This window comes from Excalfactoria chinensis, chromosome 13, assembly GCF_039878825.1.
Source record: "Excalfactoria chinensis isolate bCotChi1 chromosome 13, bCotChi1.hap2, whole genome shotgun sequence".
Classification (NCBI taxonomy): domain Eukaryota; kingdom Metazoa; phylum Chordata; class Aves; order Galliformes; family Phasianidae; genus Excalfactoria; species Excalfactoria chinensis.
The window spans coordinates 1886574-1905178 of NC_092837.1; the positions used below are offsets into that span (position 1 = coordinate 1886574).

An 18605-nucleotide genomic window follows, 5' to 3' on the forward strand; every position below is an offset into this window, starting at 1 on the left:
GGCATCAGTTTGAGATCCTGAGCTGAAACCCTCATGCAATTAAAGATTATTTTCGGCTCATCAGAAAGAAAACAGAGCTTTGATAACATGTCCTTGATTTGATTAGTTGTCATCCTTGCCTTTGCTCATGCACTCGTGTAAAAAGTAGCCCAGGTAGCATGAATTTAAAATATTGCCAGTGCAAACAGAGCAAGTAACCCTTCACTTTCTTTCTGCGGTATATTTTAGCAGCATCTCTGTCTTCCTGGCCTTGCCTCTCCATCTGAGCTCCTGTGTGCTATGTCCAGTGCTGAGCTCTGGCACAGGTGGGACCCGTGGGTGCTCATCGCCCCTCTGCCGGGCTCCTGTGTGTGGGCACATGCAGCCTGGGGTTGCCCTGTGGGTTCATCTGCTGTTCCTCTGACTTCCCAATCTCTTGCTTTGTGTGACTCCACTTTTTGGAGTTTTGGCAGCTCCTCAAAATAATGCTTTTCCATGTTTCCTGATCTCTCCCATCTCCATGCCCTCCAATAGGAGGATTGCTTTCTTGCATGAAACTCCTTTTTTTGTGCACTTTTTGTTTGTTAATTTATGAAGCTGAAAACATTGTAATACGAGCACTTTGGCATTTACTCTAGAAAGCCTGAATTTTCTTATACTCCAGTGTACAATAAGTTGACGTTAATGCAAGCTCACATCTTACTACTTTCAACAGAAAGCCTTTTCCTGAAGGATTGTTTTATCGGAAATTGGCTCTTAATATGCAAATAAACATCAAGCTTTTCATTTATTTCCTCCTGGGCTTTGTTTAGTTTAAAGCTGCTTTGTTACAGTTCTGCTTGCAGTAGCGAGCTGGCTTGGGACCACCCTGTTCTGCTCCTCTTGCTTCCACAGCCACGTTCCTGGATGAATGCAGACAAGATGCAGGTGGAGGAATGGTGCTGCTTTGTTCTCCATAGGGCTGAGGGCCTCGTGCACAAGGCAGCAAGCCCAGAGCTGATCCATCACAGTGCCAGACTGGCACAGCTGTGGGGCATTGCTGGCCCTGGTGCTGCCTCCTGGGGCTGCCCGGCACTCGCTGTCCCTGTGGGGCTGGAACTGCCATCACCACGGTGCTTTATCAATCAGTGGATATAAGAGCTTATGAATTATGCAGCTGAGACGTTGCTCAATGTAAATCTGGAATATTGCATGTCCATGGATGGGAGCTCCCCAGACAGCGGGCTGCTGCCTCCTGCCCAGCTGCCAGGGCTCCCATAGCTCTGAAATGTGGGTTCTGTGTGGGATTCGGAGCAGTCAGAGCTGTCATCACTACTTGTTTGCTGCTGTAGCTGTTTAGCCCAGCCTCCTTCTAGTCTTGCAGTATGTTGGTTTTTCAGTGATGAGGACAAATGGCAGAATTTGAACTTGGGCACTAAAACTAAGACCTCTTGTGCGTTGTTGTTGTGACATTCTCATAATAAGAAAACACAGTTCTTGGTGTTTTAAAATGTTACACAGTGAGTGGAACAAAACAGAGTTGATCTGCATTAATCAGTGGCAAGAAAAAAACCCCATTGCAAAGCAAACAAAAAAAAAACCCTGAGCAAAACAAATGTAATTCCTGTTTACACATTGGGTATTCCCAGAATTACGGAGCCTCAGCAGCACTCTTGGTTTTCATACCAAAGGTTTTCTCAGCCAAAGTCCGCCCTTATCTCCAGCGCTGAGACATTTGTGTGTCAGATGCTGAGCGTTAGCGTGAGTTAAAGCATAGTGGTGATCTATAATTTAAACATATGAAAAACCAAATTAAAATTGCATTACGTATGTGGTTTAAGGCAACACCAGAATTCCATTTGAAATTCTGTCCTCATGTCACCTTGTTGTAACTAAGGAGATGCCATCCTTCGGAGGATGTTTTCCTGCACGGGATGAGCCACGAAGACCAAGAACCTCTCATCTGCTGTGGGCACAGAGCAGCCTCAAGGGATTTTGCATATATTTTTTGATTCTTTTGTAAGCCTGGGCTTGTAGGCAGGTTTCAAGGCACTGTAAGGCTGTCTTGCACGCAGTGAGCTTGGTCCCTGTTTCTTTGAGACTCAGAGTGAGTACGCACTGTAGCTAATGAGCTGAAGTAAGCTCTGAAATGAAATTGCTGCCAAGTGCCTCCTTTGTGCGTGTCAGAAAGGAGAACTACCTGAGAGTTTTGGTACCTTTTTACTTTGTGTGACGTTATTGGAGGCTACAGGATTTGAGCTGAACCCATTGGGCAAATATTTGATCCATCAGGAGGAGAACACCAGCCCTGAGCTGAGCTGCGTGCTTTGGGAATTCATTTCCAGGGCTGGGCATTGCCTTCATGGAGTCAAATTAGAAATACTAATGAATCATTGCTGCTCTTGAAAAATCTGAAGAAATCTTTCTCACCCTGTGTGGAATATCTGTGGTAAGGAGGAAATGGTTTTGTTTGCATTAAGTCTGTTGATGACTGATGTCAGCATACGTAATTGAGCTGGGCTCATTTTGCCCTCGGAGGAGCAGCTTTCTCCTCTCCCATTAGCACAGCTCTGTATGTATTTGATACTTACATCTCTAATTTGGAGCAGAACTGTGGCTTGTGTGCAAAAAGTGGATGTAAAGCAGAGTTAATTTGTAATAAATGCTTAGAGAAAAGGGCTAATGAAATACTGAAAAATAACTTCAGAGAACTCCAGTGGCAAATAAAATGTAGAAAACAGGGTTTGCTCCATCTGAGGCTGAGTGGAGCAGTAATGCTTTGGTTTGTAGGAAAGGTGTCAGAGGTGCCTTCAGCCTTCTAGCAGTTGCAGTGCACATCCTTGCTTCTGTCCCAGCCCTCGGGCAGCAGCTGCCCAGCTCTGCACAGTGCAGGAGCACCGCTCTGAGCTTCCTTGGCATGGGTTCTTGCCAGGGGAGAGGAAGGCTGCCCTGCAGGCTGCTGCGGTGATGGGGAGCTGGAGCCTGGAAGTGCAAATAGGAATGGAAATGCAGAAATGTGGGCAGAGCTAGTTCGTTCCAATGGCAGCTCTGTGAAAGAGCTCAAATCAAGGGCATTCAAAGGGATGGAGGGAGCCTTCTTTGACTCACAGGTTGTGATGGGCTGAACATTCTGCTTCAGCCAAGAAAGAAAAACTGCTGCACTGGGCTGTGATGGAGCTCGAGTGAGAGCATTTCCCAAATCCCAAGGGTTACCAAGTGCTGCCACGGTTAATGCCTCAGGGTGTGTTAAAGGGTTCCAGCTTAAAACAGTCAAAACTCCTTAATGGAAAATCCCACTTGATAAGGTGCACATCCATTATTTTGCTTTAAGTGGGGGTTGTGAGGTGACATGCAGCCGGTGGGCACGGAGGCTGCGCGCCCTCCTCCACTCTGTTCCAGGGATATCAGCCCTGTGTTGTTTCTGGACATTGCTGATGCTGGCAACGTTTCAGGGAACTTCAGTAAAAGCAAATAAGGTGTGAAGTTACCGACAGTCTGTAAAAGCAAGGACAAAACTTGCTTACGCAGCCTGTCGAAGGACAGAGTGTTCCTGCGTCTGAGGCTGGTGCTGCTTCTCCTGTGTCCTGCAGGCATCGATCCGCAGTGAATATCCCTGCAGGGAGCTCAGAAATCTGGTGGCACGCTCTGCTCCCGAGGAGTAAAGGGCAAGAGGGAGCTTTTATTTCCTTATGGTTCATTTTTCTTCCTTTAATTCCTGCTTTTGGTGGATGCTGTCTGCCAGGGGACTTGCGCAGACTGTGCTTCTTCAGTAGTTCTGATTCTGGTGGTGAGTCCTTTGGTTGTTATCCTCATTGCAGAGTGACTCTGTGGGTGTTCCATACAGCAGGGTCTGGCTTCTTTTACAGGTACTGAAAGTCAGCGCGTGGATCTTGTGTCCTCCTTTGTTTTAATTCATGCTGCTAATCTGTGTTGTAACTGCCCTTCCAACCTGTGATCTCAGGTTATCCAAACTGGTTAAGGAAATGCTGATACCTGTTTTCAAAACTTGCAAAGTCACTGACCTGGCTTCACAGCAGGACAGGTAACAGCAAATTCGGTCCCATAGGAAATGCAGCATGGAGAGCTTGGATCCCTGTGTCTGAAGAGGTGTTTCAGTCCTTTCCCTGCAAAGACTAAATCCTCACTTTATCCCTCCTGTGCGTTAACTTCTGCCCACCAACTCATGACTTTGGTGGCTGCTTTCTCTCAGTGTAAACTCTGCAGTGACTATTTATTGCCTTTATTCTTAGGCATTCCCCTGAAGCACATCAGAAGTTTATCCTCAAGGCAAAGCTCATTGTAAGTGTGCTTCTCAGGAGTAGACTGGTGATCAGTATGTAAGAAGGTCCCATAATGCCTCACAGGACATGTGTGGTCTTAAAAACCTGCCATATCCAAATTAGCTTTTAATTTAATTCCCAAGTGTTCTGTGACTTCTCTGCTGAGTGTCAGTTTGCATCAGAAGGGAATGTCATTGCAGAGCTGCCCTGCTGTAAGAATGGTCTGCTCCCTTGTGAAACACAGCATATGTCATGGGAAAGGTTGTATACTTCTTGTATAGCCTGCGTCATCAGAGGTATGGACCTACTGATGCAAAACTAAATTAATTATATAGACTAATTTAGAAAATGAATGTTAATTGAGAATTCCTGTTCAGACACACACACACGTCTCGCTAATGTGGTGGGTTTTGCTGTCTTTGCGTTGTTGGTTATCAGACACCTCAGTCTGGATGTCTGGAAATGCAGCTCAGTACAGCACCAAGTGGCAGGAAAACAAGGTGGAAATTTGTGCGTGTAAAATTCAGAGGGGTCAAAATCACTGCAAAGCAGCGATGGTTGTGGAGCAAAAGGACTGACCTTTGAAATGTGGGCTGGCTATGATGATGAGAGCGTGCAGCTGGTTGGCTCACTCCTCATCCCAATGGACGTGGGAAGCTCAGCCTTTCTGCTAGGGGACAGAGAGCAGCACGAAGACTGGTATGCTTTTAGGGGATTCAGCCTTTGTGTCAATGAGCTTGGGCTAGAAGGAGAAGGATGCATGCCTTGGGTGCATAGTGCCAAGCTGCTGCTGCAGCTCTACAGAGCATCTCTGCCTCATTAAGGACAGTTATAGACAGAAACAATATTTACACAATCTTTACAAGATAATTCAGGGATTTTTACAGTGTGTTTCTACAGTGGTTTAGTAGCTCTTCTCCATCCCATGCTGACAAATGCTTGCTGCGTTAGCCATTTAGCAGAGTGGTACATATGGCTAAATGAATAATTAAGATGGAAGTCCCAGTTCATACACCTAGCAGTGACACGAAGTGTCTAAACCCTCTAGATTAGAGGGAAATTGGTTGTTTTAATGCTGAGACCACAAATAACCACTGTCCTGTGATGCGCAGAACACTTTGGGTTATTGGTTGTGTAGAAAGCTGCTGCAGAACCAAAGGCAGCCATGATTATTGAACATGGTGCTCCTCCTGGTTCTCTGTTGGTCTGCTGTCCTCTTGTCTTCAGCCAGCAGCTGCCAGGTTTGGGGGAGAAGTCAGTATTTTTGGGTGGGGAAAGGAAGCACCAGCACTTCTTCCTAAGAGGTTCAGTAGCAGTGAATGTAATACTGTGAATGTCTCATTCTGGAAACACAACCAATGAGTCTTTGCTGGGTGCTGCCTGCTGTACAGGAAGGAATATGCAATTTTCTCTAGTTTTTGAGTGTCTGGTTGTGGTGTGTAGGCGTGATTCCGTGTTGTGTGAGGTAAGTACTCCATTTCTAGCCACAGCAAGCAGCTCTAGACTGGCTGGACAAGTGTGTTGGCTCTTGGATGGAAACCTCAGCAGTGTCTGGGAGGAATCACATCACTGCTGTGCTCTTGTTGTGCAGTGAGCTCGAGGAAGTTCATTATTCTATATAAGATCAAGACGTCTCGATTTACCTTTATAAAAAATAAACGTATCTCCTTTGGAGTATACCTGGTTTAATAAGGGAGGAGCAGAGCTGCTCCATGGAGCACCAGCACACCGAGATGCTGCGCTCAGTGTGCTGCATGCTGCTCCTTCATTCTGTTTACAATAAATAAAATAATCCATTGAAATGCAGCGCGCATTCTGAGTGGTTAATTAGGAGATGAACAATTTTGGAACAGATGACTGGATATATTAATGGATACGTTTTTTGCACAGTTTCTGAAAGGTTCTAGTGTGGCTATAAGTGAACGTTGCTGTTATGGACTTGTTTCCTTAACACATAATCTTCCAAGATACTGATGCATTTGGAACGAGTGTCTTAAGTTTCTCCCATATAAAAACCACAGCTGAATAGGTGAATGCTTTTCAGCAGCAGCTCGGGCAATTCCAAAACGCTTTCAGCAGCATCATTACCACATCCAGTGAGTCCAGCCCGCGTCCGCTGCTGCAAAAACATCCGCTCCTTGCAGTGCTGCTTAGTGAGTTCTGAAGGGAAGAAAATTGCTTTGGGTAATAAAAATGACACACAAAAGACAGAAGCTGTGATTTATTTTGGGAGATTGAGTAGAGTGGCAAGCAGCACTTTAAAGGTCACTTGTCTCAAATAAACCTTATATCTCTCTCAGATTTAAAGAGATGCTGCAGTGTTTCCTTACACCTAGCTTGCATTAAATGTCTTTCCCAATAACATATGGCAAAGTCCAGCTGGAGCATCGTGGGTGCCCATGTGCTTTATAGGCGATGGAAATTAATGTGAGTGCTGGCTGGGGGAGCGAAGATCAGTTCTAAGTGATTAATGACTTGATTAGAAGTACTCCTCTGGGGAGGAGTGGTGGTGGTTTGGGTTAGTCTTCAGTCTGTGTTTATGAGAAGTACGTTCCAATGGCACACCTGACTTTCCTTTGTTTTGTGAGCTGCGTTTTGTTCCAGCAATACTTCTCAGCCTCAACACATAAAACTGCCTTTGTCACACACATCTTACATGTTGCATTGCCAATTACAGCAGGTGGGCTGGCGTGGCACTTTGGCAGCACTGCTGTTTGGGGGAGAGCTGCAGGGAAATGCACTGAGTCGGTTCTCCTCCTTATCCCACTCCTTCCTCTCCTGAAGGTCTCTGAGCTGTTCCCAAAGGCTGCAGGGCATTGTGAGTCTGGCAGGCAGAGCTGGAATTCAGCTTCCACACTTCACCTTGCACTGAGCACGCTATGGGAACCAGCAGCAGAGCCTCAGGGGCTTAACCAGTGCCTTAACTCAGGAGGCTTTAAGGGAGATAGTGGAATCTGTTCTTCCTTGCATCCATTAGTGGTGTCTACTGCTTTTCTGCATATGGCACAAAAACGTGTGCTGTAAGAAGCATTTGTTTGGATTTAAAGCAAAGCCAAGCAGCACCCCATCCATGCTGGAGTGGAAACCATACAAAGATAGATTCCTTTGGCCCTGGATTGGGTTCTTCCAGCCAAGGGCTTCCACCTTTCTACTGCTCCCCTAAGCAGAGTTTTTTTCAGCCCGTAAAACTTTTTGGTGGCAAAAAATGATCTTCAAAGTGTTGGATCCCCTGTGTGTTTGGATCGAGTTTGCTGCTTGGTATCTACAGCTGGGAGGATCGGTTTGGTTTGCCTTGGTTTTAATGGCAGTTTGTGACAAATTAACAATCTTTTGCATTTCAGACCTTTGAAAGAAATGTATCCATTTTTGAATGCTTCATCCTGGATTGCAGGATGAGGTGATGTTCAGCATTGTGGCGTTATCCCTTTGCCATCTCATGGGCTCTTTGATCTGCTGGTGTGTGTCAGTGAGCTGCAAAGGGCCAGACCTTTGTTCTGCAGGTGATGCATTGATACACATCAGTCCCGTAAGATCACAAGTGTGACTGGGCAGGCTTCATCTAAATTCACATTTTCTCAAAATACATGTCAAGTTTCAGGTGAATATTCAGATATGTTACAACACTTTTGTTAATAAGTTTGCATGCAAACCAGATTTATATGACCTTTTTTTTTCTTTCTTTCTTTTTCCTACCTCTTCCCCAAATCCCTTTCATTTACAGCTTCCAGCTGATCTTACCAAGATGCATCTTACAGACAATCCTCACCCTCAGGTGACTCACGTCCCTTCAAGCCAGTCTGGGTGCAGCATTGCCAGCGATTCTGGGAGCAGCAGCCTGTCTGATATCTATCAGGTAGAATTGCATTTGTTTCTTAGTTCCCTTTCCCCCCCACCCCCCAGCTGGAAATTGCATTTTGCCTTTCCTAATTGCTCTGGTCGCATTTTGTGCTGCTGTAATGTCGGCTGGTTATCAGAAAACAGGAGGTCAGACGTTCATCACACACAGTTGTTTGCTATATTTGCTGTTGGCTGCCAGAATTTGGGTGGAAGTCCATCAGGAGCCGCTGCACAGCCCTTGTGGGAACATTTCTGCATGCTCCTCTGATGGCCCTTCCTCTCTGGTTTTCCCTTGGCATGCATTCCGTTAGCAGTGAGGTAGGTGACAGTGACCTGATGAGGGTGGTGGTGACAGTATGTGTGCAGGTGAGCCCACATGTGAGCGTTAGTGCTTGGCTTCATTGCAGTTTTATTACATACTGGCTAAAAACAGTTTGTATTGATGAAGAATAAATTATAATGAAAATGAGTGCAGTTGCAGTACAGAATGCAACAAAAGAAGTGCAGCAAGTTCTTACACCACATAGTATCAGGCTTGCCTACAAAAGGAACTTGGTTTATTTCTTGCCTTATCATTTGAAGGGAAGACTTGGGGTTTGGTTTTGATGTGTTTCTTTTCCCCTAGTCTTGTTAACATTAAGAACACCTTGTTCCTGTTCCATTTTCTCTGGAAAAAAGAGGAATTGCTTATAGATTGCGTGACACCAAAGCAGTGGCAGTTTATCACTGCCTCCCCTTCCTAATGCTTCTGTAAAACCAGTGCTGCTTCCCACCTCCACGGCTCCCTCCTTGTTTTTCACCTCTCTATGTACCAGCACGTGTCCTGTTGCTTTTAAAAGACACACGAGGTGATTTATGTGCTGAATTATGGAGCATATTTCATGAAACCCTTTTGCCTGTCGGGTACCTTCCTTGGTTATTTGCATTTGTTGCTCACAGCAGATGCCCTGTTCTGCAAACAAAAGCATGGTAATAAACATGCTCTCTGCACCGACTGACCGTGCAAATTCCGGTGATTCTTGTTGGGAAGAGAAGTTGAGGAACACGAGGAGATAACTTATTAAGTATATTATCTGTAAGCAAAACAGAGTGGCTGCCTCATGCCAAATTGCAGAGCTAGGTTCACGGGTGCACTTCTGATGGAGGGATCAGTTTGTTTGTCTCAGAAATTGCACAACTTTTTCACTTCCGAGTTCAGATCTGCTTACATTACCAACTAAATAGGAACTGTTGAGTGTTGTGTGGGCACAGCTGGAATGTAGATACCTGTTCCCTTCTGCTGGGTTCTGTCTGGGTACAGTGTGGCAAAGATATATATATTATTTTATATATAATATATATAATTTATATATATTATTTTATATAAATATATATATAAGATATGGTATATCTTTCTCACAGCGAAGTATTGCAAGTTAACTTTAAAGATAAGACATTCAAAGCATTAACAACCTGGATGTGTTTGTCCCATTCAATCTACTTTTACTTATTTCCATTTGCTCTCTACCAGCCAGCTCAGAATCCCTTTGATCATCAATAACTCTTTCCAAACACACCCTGCATTCCTCGCAGCAGTGATGAAAGATTTTGTTCTTCACGTTGTCTGTTTCATTTGGTGTTTTTTCTTCTTCCTTTTTCTCCCTTTGGAATTAATTCTCCTGGCTCAAAAAAGAATCAGCTGCAGTCACCAGAACGAGTGTGGCTGTGCTACCTGGGCAGCTCACACATTGAGGCTGATGGAGCTTTTTGATGGCCATCTTCTGCCTGTCTACCTGAGCCATCTGGAAGGATTATATTAAGTGAAAAGCACTTCAAATGTATTATTGATGAAGCAAATATCATTCCAGTGAAGAGGGTATACTTTTATTGTGTGTGGTTAAATGCATTTGAAATGTTGCATTCCTGCTCTTAAAGAAAATGCCAAAAGAGCGTAGTGGTTAAACAAACAGAAATTACATAAATAAAGTAAATGAAGGAGTAGCGTTTTAATCTGCACTGCAACACTCCGACGGTGGTGAAGTATATTTATGTCCCTGAAGGAATTACAGATTTACTCATATTTAAATAAGCTTTTCATAAAGCATTTGGAGAACGTTGCCTTTGCTTTTGCAGTCAGTTTTGTCTCTGTTGCGTGCCAAACTCTCCAGGACTATCATTAATGTCAAAGGAGGAGCATTTCTGAGTAATTTTTATTAATGTAGCCTTGAAATGACCTTTTGAATGAACGATATCATAACATTAATTTTTAGTGTGTAGCACAGCCGTAATTCCAGAGCAGGAAATGGATTAGAATGATAGAAACAAAGGGTGAAGTATTTTTTTAAGATTTGGAAAGGGTTTTGGTTCATCTGCGTACACTTCATTCATTGACAGCATTGAAATGAGTTTTCACTTCTTGCAGCTGCTTCTCAGTGCAGGATGTTAACCAGGAAATGAGCACAGGAGCTGAAGGTGAGCTCAGCAGAAATGAGCCCTGCCTGCAGCACGGCTGCAAACACATCGCATTGAAACCAAAGCTGCTGAGGAGAATAAATTTGTGATGATGTTTTCTCCCTTCACACCTTCATTTGTATATATTTGAAAGCTTTTCCTCCTTTTTCTTTTTTAAATGACGTATTTAATTTGCGTGTTTGTTTTTCTTCAGCCTCTTTCTGACAGCTCACCTTCAGAGCTCGGGTGTTCAGGCACTTAGAAGCCTTGTGGTTATGCATATAAGTCGAAATGAAGGATTATAACTTCTGCAAACAGCCCCTTGGCCTTGTAATAGGTATCCTCAGGGAAAAGCTATTCTGCAGGTATTACAGTGAGCAAACATTTCCGTTTGCTTTTTGATGGGGTGGGCTCTAAGAAGGCCAGCAGAGGTACTGTAGGCAATCCAGGCTGTACGTGCAGACCTGGGTGGGACTGTGGTCTCACTTGGAGTGCAATGGAGTTGTTGCCTTTATCAATGACTTTCAATTCTCTCCCTTTTACCAAGGGATAAATTATTATCTATTTTTCCTTATCTATTTTGTTCTGCCAGTCATCGGTTCAGTGGTTCTTTTCTCTATTTTTTTTTGCCATCTCTCATTTGTCACTTCAGCAGTTTGTGTTATTTGTGGGCAGCGATGTCATTGCCCAGCAATAGCTCCGTCTGTGGTTAAGGATTTTAAGTTAAAATGGATTATCTATAAAATATGCAGCAGGGTTTAGGGCTTTACTATGGGCTTTTCTGTCAGTTCTGAAGTCTTGGACACCTTTCCCCTGAAAGAATTGACATGAAGGAAAGCAAAAACCCCATGTTCTTAATAGCAGGTTGCACCAGGAGCCATGAGCACTAAAATTACCTGTCATGCAGAGTTATTACAGAACAGAAAGTCCTTCACATGAATACATGTCAATATCACCAAAGTTATGAGGGCTACTTGGCTTCCAGAGCCAGTGCCTGGGACACCTCTAGGATCAAGCTTTGCCAAACATAGTCTTGTTGTCTCCTTAACAAAGTTAACAGGCAAAGTCTGTGGTGATATATAAAGCCAAAGGGGTGTGATTTTAGAATAGCCAGCAAGGGTTTTGGCCGTGAGCTGGTGCTCAGTGCCCTGCTGTGCTGTGCGTGCTGCTGGGGCTGCTCCCGCTGAATTGGCAGTTGGTGTTTTTGCCCTACAGACCCAATCCTGACAAACCATATTTGTGCCAAGTTTGAGGATCTGGTTTATCTGTTGTAAATTTACCTAATTTTTCACTTAAGAATGTAGCTTGATCAAATTGTAACTTATTTATCAGGGAAGGGGAAGATTGGTTAATTGTTCTGAGCAGGCTGTACAATGCACATTTTAAATATCACTTGCCTGTAGATCCTGCATCCTCCATTTTGTTACCTTAGCTTAATGTTATTGAAGTGGGAATTAGCACTGTACTCGCTTTTACTCTGCTTGGGAGATGGAATATGAATTGTGGCTGTTCAGATGAAGAGATGCTGGAAAGGTCTTAGAATGAAACGCGGCACTGAGCATGTGCTGCCAAGGCTCTCCAAGCACAATTTGCACTTCGGCTTAATTCCAAAACTGTAAATGTGTGAGCTACATAAGCCAGTGAAGTGATGTAATAAAAACAGATTTAACCCTATGTTTTGCCACCCTGCTCTGTAGGAAACGTTTGTTAAGTCACGTAACCCTTTTTTATTAGGTTTGGTGGGTAATTGTGACAAGGAGGACAAGTCCGAAGAGCTCAGGAATATACCTGACCCAGTGATTGTCTGCCTGGTGCAGAGGGCAGTGCTGCTGCATCTGCCCAAGGTCTGGGTTTGCACTGGCAGCTCTGTGAGGAGCGCAGGGGCAGCGCTCCGCTGATCAAATCAACTCTGGCTTTGGTGATGCAACTCAGACTTGAAAACAGCAGTGCTACAGCACTTGTGCTGCTTATGTCATGTCTGGAGCTTCAAGCAGTAGGCAGGAGACAGGATTAGTAACCGTCACTGAGTTATTGATAAGTATTTCTCACTTCAGAAGAGCGAAGAGTGTTCCATCTCCTTTTTAATATCCTGCCATCAAACACTGGGTTGCACCCAATGGAGCAGAGACATCTAACAGCTCTGCTTTGTGCTGTAGCCGTTAGCTCATCGCTGGCTTTCCAGCCATTCTCATGGAGTGTCTGGAAGTGCAATGTTGTAGGCACGTCAGGGGATTGGTGTTAATGAACAATATTCTAATTGACCGTGGGGAAATGTTCCACTGGGGCTCTTCCGATGGTTGTAAAAATGACTGACAATAAAGGAGATGGGCACAGATACTCACATTTTTGCCATCTTCTCAAATGTGCCTCTGAAAAGGTACCAAAATTATATGTGTGTGTTCAGAGTCCATGGTGTACCGATGGCACTGTAAAAAACAAAGTCAGAGAAATTAGTGTTCAAACAATTTGTGTCTAACAGCTGCCATTGGGGGTTTGTTTACAGAGGATTTTACAATAGGTGTCCATCGATCAAGTTGCATGCTGCCTTAAATTAAAACGAAATGATGGAGGGGGTATTCTGTGGGAACTGGAAGGTTGAAACTGCTTGGTTTTGTTTTTTCTTTCTTGCCTTCCATCTGTTTGGGAAGTTATTTTCATTCCATTACATCATTGAAACTTGACATGAGAAAATATTGCAAACAGTCCTTGTGTGGTGCTGCTTTTTGGTGCCAGCGTTTCTTTATCTTAAACTGTGTCTTCGTGTGTCTGCTCAGTTTGATGTCTATATTGCCACCTATTGATGACAGCAGCAATGTGTTTAGACGTTGGATGGCTAGTGTTATTACTGAATTATATTACTACTTGGTTAATATGAAGTCTTTAATTGTTCACGTGAATTCCCAAGGACTAAGTGCTATAAAGAAGTGAGAATTGGCCAGTAGAGACAGGAGTACTCATCCTCACCTTTCTTTCAGTTATGTTCTTCGCCCGACATATTGACCGCACACCAGGATTACAAACCATTGTACAGTACTGAAACTAAAAATAAGATCAGATCCCTTTAACTGTATCCACTCAGCCTGGATTCTTGTCCCTCGATGTCACACAGTTGTTATTGATAGACTTGTATTGCCCACAGATCATTGGGAGTGTCATTAGTAAAGAAAGAGAGCGCTTGCCCAGTGCACTAACTTTGGATTCAGAACTTGTGATCATAATTCTGTAGCGTGGTGTTCCTTTATGCCACAGGTAGATATTTATACTATTTTCTAGTTTAAATTGTTGGTCATAGAATTTGTTTGTATTGTTAACTCTACTAAGATAAGACCAAAATTAATTGAATGGAATCATTGAAGTCTTTATCTGATGGATGTCTTCTCTGTAGGCTACAGAAAGTGAGATGGGAGATGTTGATTTAACAGGTCTTCCAGAAGCACCTGTAGACTCTGAAGATGAAGAAGAAGAGGAAGATGAAGATATTGACAGAACTTCAGATCCACTCCTAGGGCGAGATGTTGTACGAGAGTGCCTTGAGAAAGAGCCTGCAGATAAAACTGATGATGATATTGGTGAGGAGAAAAAGAAGTCGATCTTTGTATAAACCTGTACCACGTAACCTCAGTCAGAGAGCGTACATGTAAACTGTTAATATTAAATGTATAAAATCATCGTTATGAATGATGCCTTACAGAGATCACTTTGCTCCGGGGATACTGTTAATTAAATGGTTTTTCTTCTATCTGGAAGAATATTTGTTCTGAGCATTCAAATATTTTGAGAAAACAGTCTTTGAAACTCCTATTACTAAGTGTTGAGTGTCACAATCATTGTGTCTGTTGGTAGGAGGGTAACATGGTAACTTTGACTGCCTATGACTGTTGAACTAATTAATTCTGGAACATTGAAGAGAACACACTGGTGCTGCAGTGTAGATAAGCGTAATCATAAAGTGCAAAACATTTGAAAGGAAAATAGTTTATTGCAGTGCCTAACTGGAAATTGGCATTCGTTTAATGGCAAAATTTAGGTTATACTTTACTTTTGATTACTTCTCTAAACTCTGAAAAGTGTTTTGTGCTCTTGATAAGCTTATAATTACTGTACAGTAAGGGTATTTTTATTTCTTCTGAATGTTTGAAGCTGAAGTGCTTTCACACTTAGCTAGATTGCTGCCATAAGAGTCAATCAGGGCATGATCAGGACTGCAGAGCCAAGTTTTTTTCCCCAGGTTTTGATGACAAAACCCATACTGGGCTCATTTAGCTGCAGGCACTAACAAGGATTGTAACACCACTGAGCAGTTCCTTCCGTGTATTAATCTGAGGTTTAATAGACCTGTGGGAGGGCATGATATCTAAGGAACCCCTGGGCTTTGCAGTCTTCATACCAACGTTTCCTTTGTCTAACAGAGCAATTATTGGAATTTATGCATCAACTCCCTGCCTTCGCAAACATGACGATGTCTGTAAGAAGAGAACTCTGCTCAGTGATGATATTCGAAGTAGTGGAGCAAGCGGGAGCCGTCATACTTGAAGATGGACAGGAGGTAAGTAACCATATGGAACATGGTTGGAGCACCATGGGCAGAAGGCTGCAAGCTGTGACAGGCTGAGGAATCATAGTATCATAGTATCGTAGTATCGTGCAAGTTGGAAGGGACCTTAGAGATCATTAGATAACATTAGAGAGTGTTCTCTTCTCCTCTCTCACTCCTGAAAGCTGAAGAATTCCTCACCTCTTACCATGACCTGCTTCCAAAAACCCTAAACCTTTGTCCATCTATGTGTTAGATTCTGCCTGTGTGCTCTTGACTTCCTTGTTCAGGACTTTAGTGTGGTTGAGTGCAGGAATAAGAAAACAAAACACAACAAAAACAGCATTCAGTAATTTATGCTGTGGATTACTACCAGTTTAAGTGCTAAAATCTACGAGCTTAATTCAGAGATGACTTATACAGAGGAATGCATGATTTCCATTGGTCAAATAACTCCCTTCTTACAGTTTATTTTTTTTTTTTACACACTATCATGGATGTGGATCCTTGAACAGCAGTGTAGGTAGCATAACCTAAACATCTGCATTGGAAGCAGTTGCCAGTTAGGCAGTGGTTGGACCCCCAACACTGGTGCTCTGAATTCTTACCTGCAGCCTCACCTTGTCCTTCAGTCCGGAGATCTGGGATGGCTGCAGCCCATCAGTGCTCTGTGGGTGCTGAATGTGCTCTTGTTTCCAGTAGTGACCAAGTGGGGGGAAGAGCCCTCATGCTCGTTAAATAGTATAAATATACTGTAGCAATTAGCACGCTGATTAAAAAGCAATCTATTCATCAGCATTGCTCCCCACTGAATTAGTACTGAAATGAATGAAGAATGCTGAAAAGCATTCTTGTTTCAGTCAGCTTTATTGCTTGCTCTACAGTACGCATTTCTGGTGAATTATATGTTGCAAAACTGTGGTGGCAACAAACTGGAGACTGCAAAAATAAAGCTTTCTGGGATGGGAGCACTGGAACAGTTTATACAAATCTTCTGAATGAGCTTCACTTCTTAAATGTGTTTTTCACTCCCTCTAGCTCGATTCTTGGTATGTTATTTTAAATGGCACGGTGGAAATCAGCTACCCTGATGGGAAGAGTGAGAGCCTCTGTATGGGAAATAGTTTTGGGATCACTCCCTCCTTGGAGAAACAGTACATGAATGGAGTGGTCAGAACCAAAGTAGATGACTGTCAGGTAAGATGACAATCTGCACACCTAGCTTATATTTCTAAACATTTAATAAAAGACAGCAAACTTCTTTCTTCTTAAGGCATGATCTTCAGTCCAGGAGCAGAAGAAAGGAGGTTGGTTTTGGATGGGCCAGGGGCTCTGCTTATGTTAGACTTGTACACTGAGTAGCAGAGATGTATTTTACATTGCTGTTGTGTGAGAAACAGGAAGTTTTGCTTTCTGTTGAAACATAGCCTTAGTTCACCCTAGTTGTGCTTTGTGTGTGATTGACGTGCAGTAAGAACAGATAAACAGACAACAGCCATACCCAGCTTTTGCAGAGTTTGTTCTCTGGATGATTATCATTACGTTCTGGAGACATAACATGCTGATCAGTTTTATTTCCCTCTATTTATAACTTTCTGGCATAGCTGGGCAGAACAGACTGGTGCTAATAACAAGTACTGTGCTATGGTGGTTGTGTCAGCACAGCCCAGAGATGGGGCATGAGGATACATTCATGTTTTGAGTATTTATTAACAATCACATGTTGTCTGGGACAGTTTGTGTGTATAGCCCAGCAAGACTACTGGAGAATTCTGAACCACGTGGAAAAAAACACTCATAAGGTTGAGGAAGAAGGAGAAATTGTTATGGTCAAGGAACACAGGGAGCTGGATCGCAGTGGAACCAGAAAGGGACACATTGTTATCAAGGTGAATATCCTCCCATTCTTTCTAATAATCTGTTAAACCTTCAGTAATTAAACCTTTATTCATTTCATTTAAATCTGGAACTCGTGTTCAGTTTTGTCTGCCTTACCTTGAAAATTTAATTCTAAGGAGTTGTTCTACAATTCTACTTCCATACGTCTTTTAATCAGCGTAGGCCTCTGGGGCTTGTACTGACAGCACTCCTTGTGTGGTGGTTTGGGCTCTGCTGTCTGGTAGAAAAACTTCAACTGTTTGTAATAAACAGAATTGTGAGATGCTGCAGGTTGTTCTGGCCAGTTACAAGCTGCAAAATGGTCTGGGAGGAACATGAGGACTTGATTTAAATAGATCAGTGTATTTTTCTTTCCTTGAGTTTTCCAAAACTGAAGTTTGGAACATGGCCTTATGCTAAAGGGACTCTCTGAGAGAGGTGCTGGCAGGAGATATCAGCTGTATTTGCATTCCGTTTTTAAGGCAACACCTGAGCGGCTCATCATGCACTTGATAGAAGAACATTCTATTGTGGATCCAACTTACATCGAAGATTTCCTTTTGACGTACCGAACGTTTCTAACGAGCCCCTTGGAAGTTGGGAATAAACTCCTGGAGTGGTTCACAGTGGACAGCCTCAGGGATAAGGTGGGTTCCAGCCTCTGAGGGTCACAAACGTGTATGGTGTTCTCTGCAAGGTGAGGTGCGTCACTGCTCCTCTTCTGCAGGATGATCTCCTGTTTAATTGAGTTCAGATTCCAATGCCTGTCTCTCTGAAATCCTTTTACTTATTTGTTTTACTTTTACCAGCAACTCAGGGAAATTTTATTCATGATTTTTTGGATGTATCGCCTTCATTCTCACAGCAGCTTTGTGTTCACCTTCCATCATTTTTCCTTGTGGAGTTTCTCAGTATTTTGAACATATCTTATTAGAGCAGCTTACCATGCAGGCTGTACTCAGAGTAAACCGTGCTACTGATAATGACTCTTCTGTGAATAGAACCGTGTTCAGCTCTGTGTAACTGTATGGAAAACTCACATGGTTTGGAACTTGTGTTCATATCCAGTTTGTTGAAAATGGTAGCAGTAAAAATCTTGGCCATCAGTTTTATGTGTTCGAGATGGAGCTGAAGCACAACTATGGAAGCAGTGTGGGATTTTGTGGAAGACGTTGGCTGTGCTCCTTCACTGTGGTTACTGTTCCTCCCTTTTTCCATGTACTTCTTCTGGCAACGACTGTTTCTTTAAGAAAATGAATGCAAAGAAGGAAACTAAAAGAAAGCGATCTCAGCAAATAGAAGAGGAAGTCATTATTTTTAGAAGAGAAACTGCCCTGGATTAGTATTTCTTAACAGTGGGGAAGGATGCAATAGTTGCCAGGTTGAGCTTGTGGTGAATGGCAGTAACTGTATCACACATAAATGCAGCCCAAACAATTAGCTTCAGAACTTAGAAGAAAGTTTTTTATTGTTACATTGTACAACTTCCTGGGAGAGGATGTAATTAGGAGGCTTTAAAAAGATCTGTTTTATGAAAGGCAAAAGGGAGAGAGAACTGAAGGTGGATGAGTACACCAGTAAGTACTGGGGGGTGTAATCAGCCAGATACAAAGATGTCTGATACTTGTTGTTTTCTTTCATCTCCACAAGGAAGGGAAATCAGGAGTTGATTTCAAGTGCAAATGGCT

General features: G+C 43.1%; 1 protein-coding gene across 5 annotated transcripts in view; it reads left to right on the plus strand.

Annotated features, from left to right (window-relative positions):
* Positions 1-18605, plus strand: part of RAPGEF6 (Rap guanine nucleotide exchange factor 6) — a 106076-nt gene that overhangs the window by 52318 nt on the left and 35153 nt on the right. For all 5 annotated transcript variants that reach the window (XM_072348275.1, XM_072348278.1, XM_072348276.1 and 2 more), the window contains 6 exons: positions 7960-8091; positions 13891-14074; positions 14915-15051; positions 16078-16236; positions 16776-16928; positions 17400-17564. In XM_072348275.1, the coding sequence (XP_072204376.1) occupies positions 7960-8091; positions 13891-14074; positions 14915-15051; positions 16078-16236; positions 16776-16928; positions 17400-17564 (930 nt within the window). The remainder of the gene's footprint in view (positions 1-7959; positions 8092-13890; positions 14075-14914; positions 15052-16077; positions 16237-16775; positions 16929-17399; positions 17565-18605) is intronic.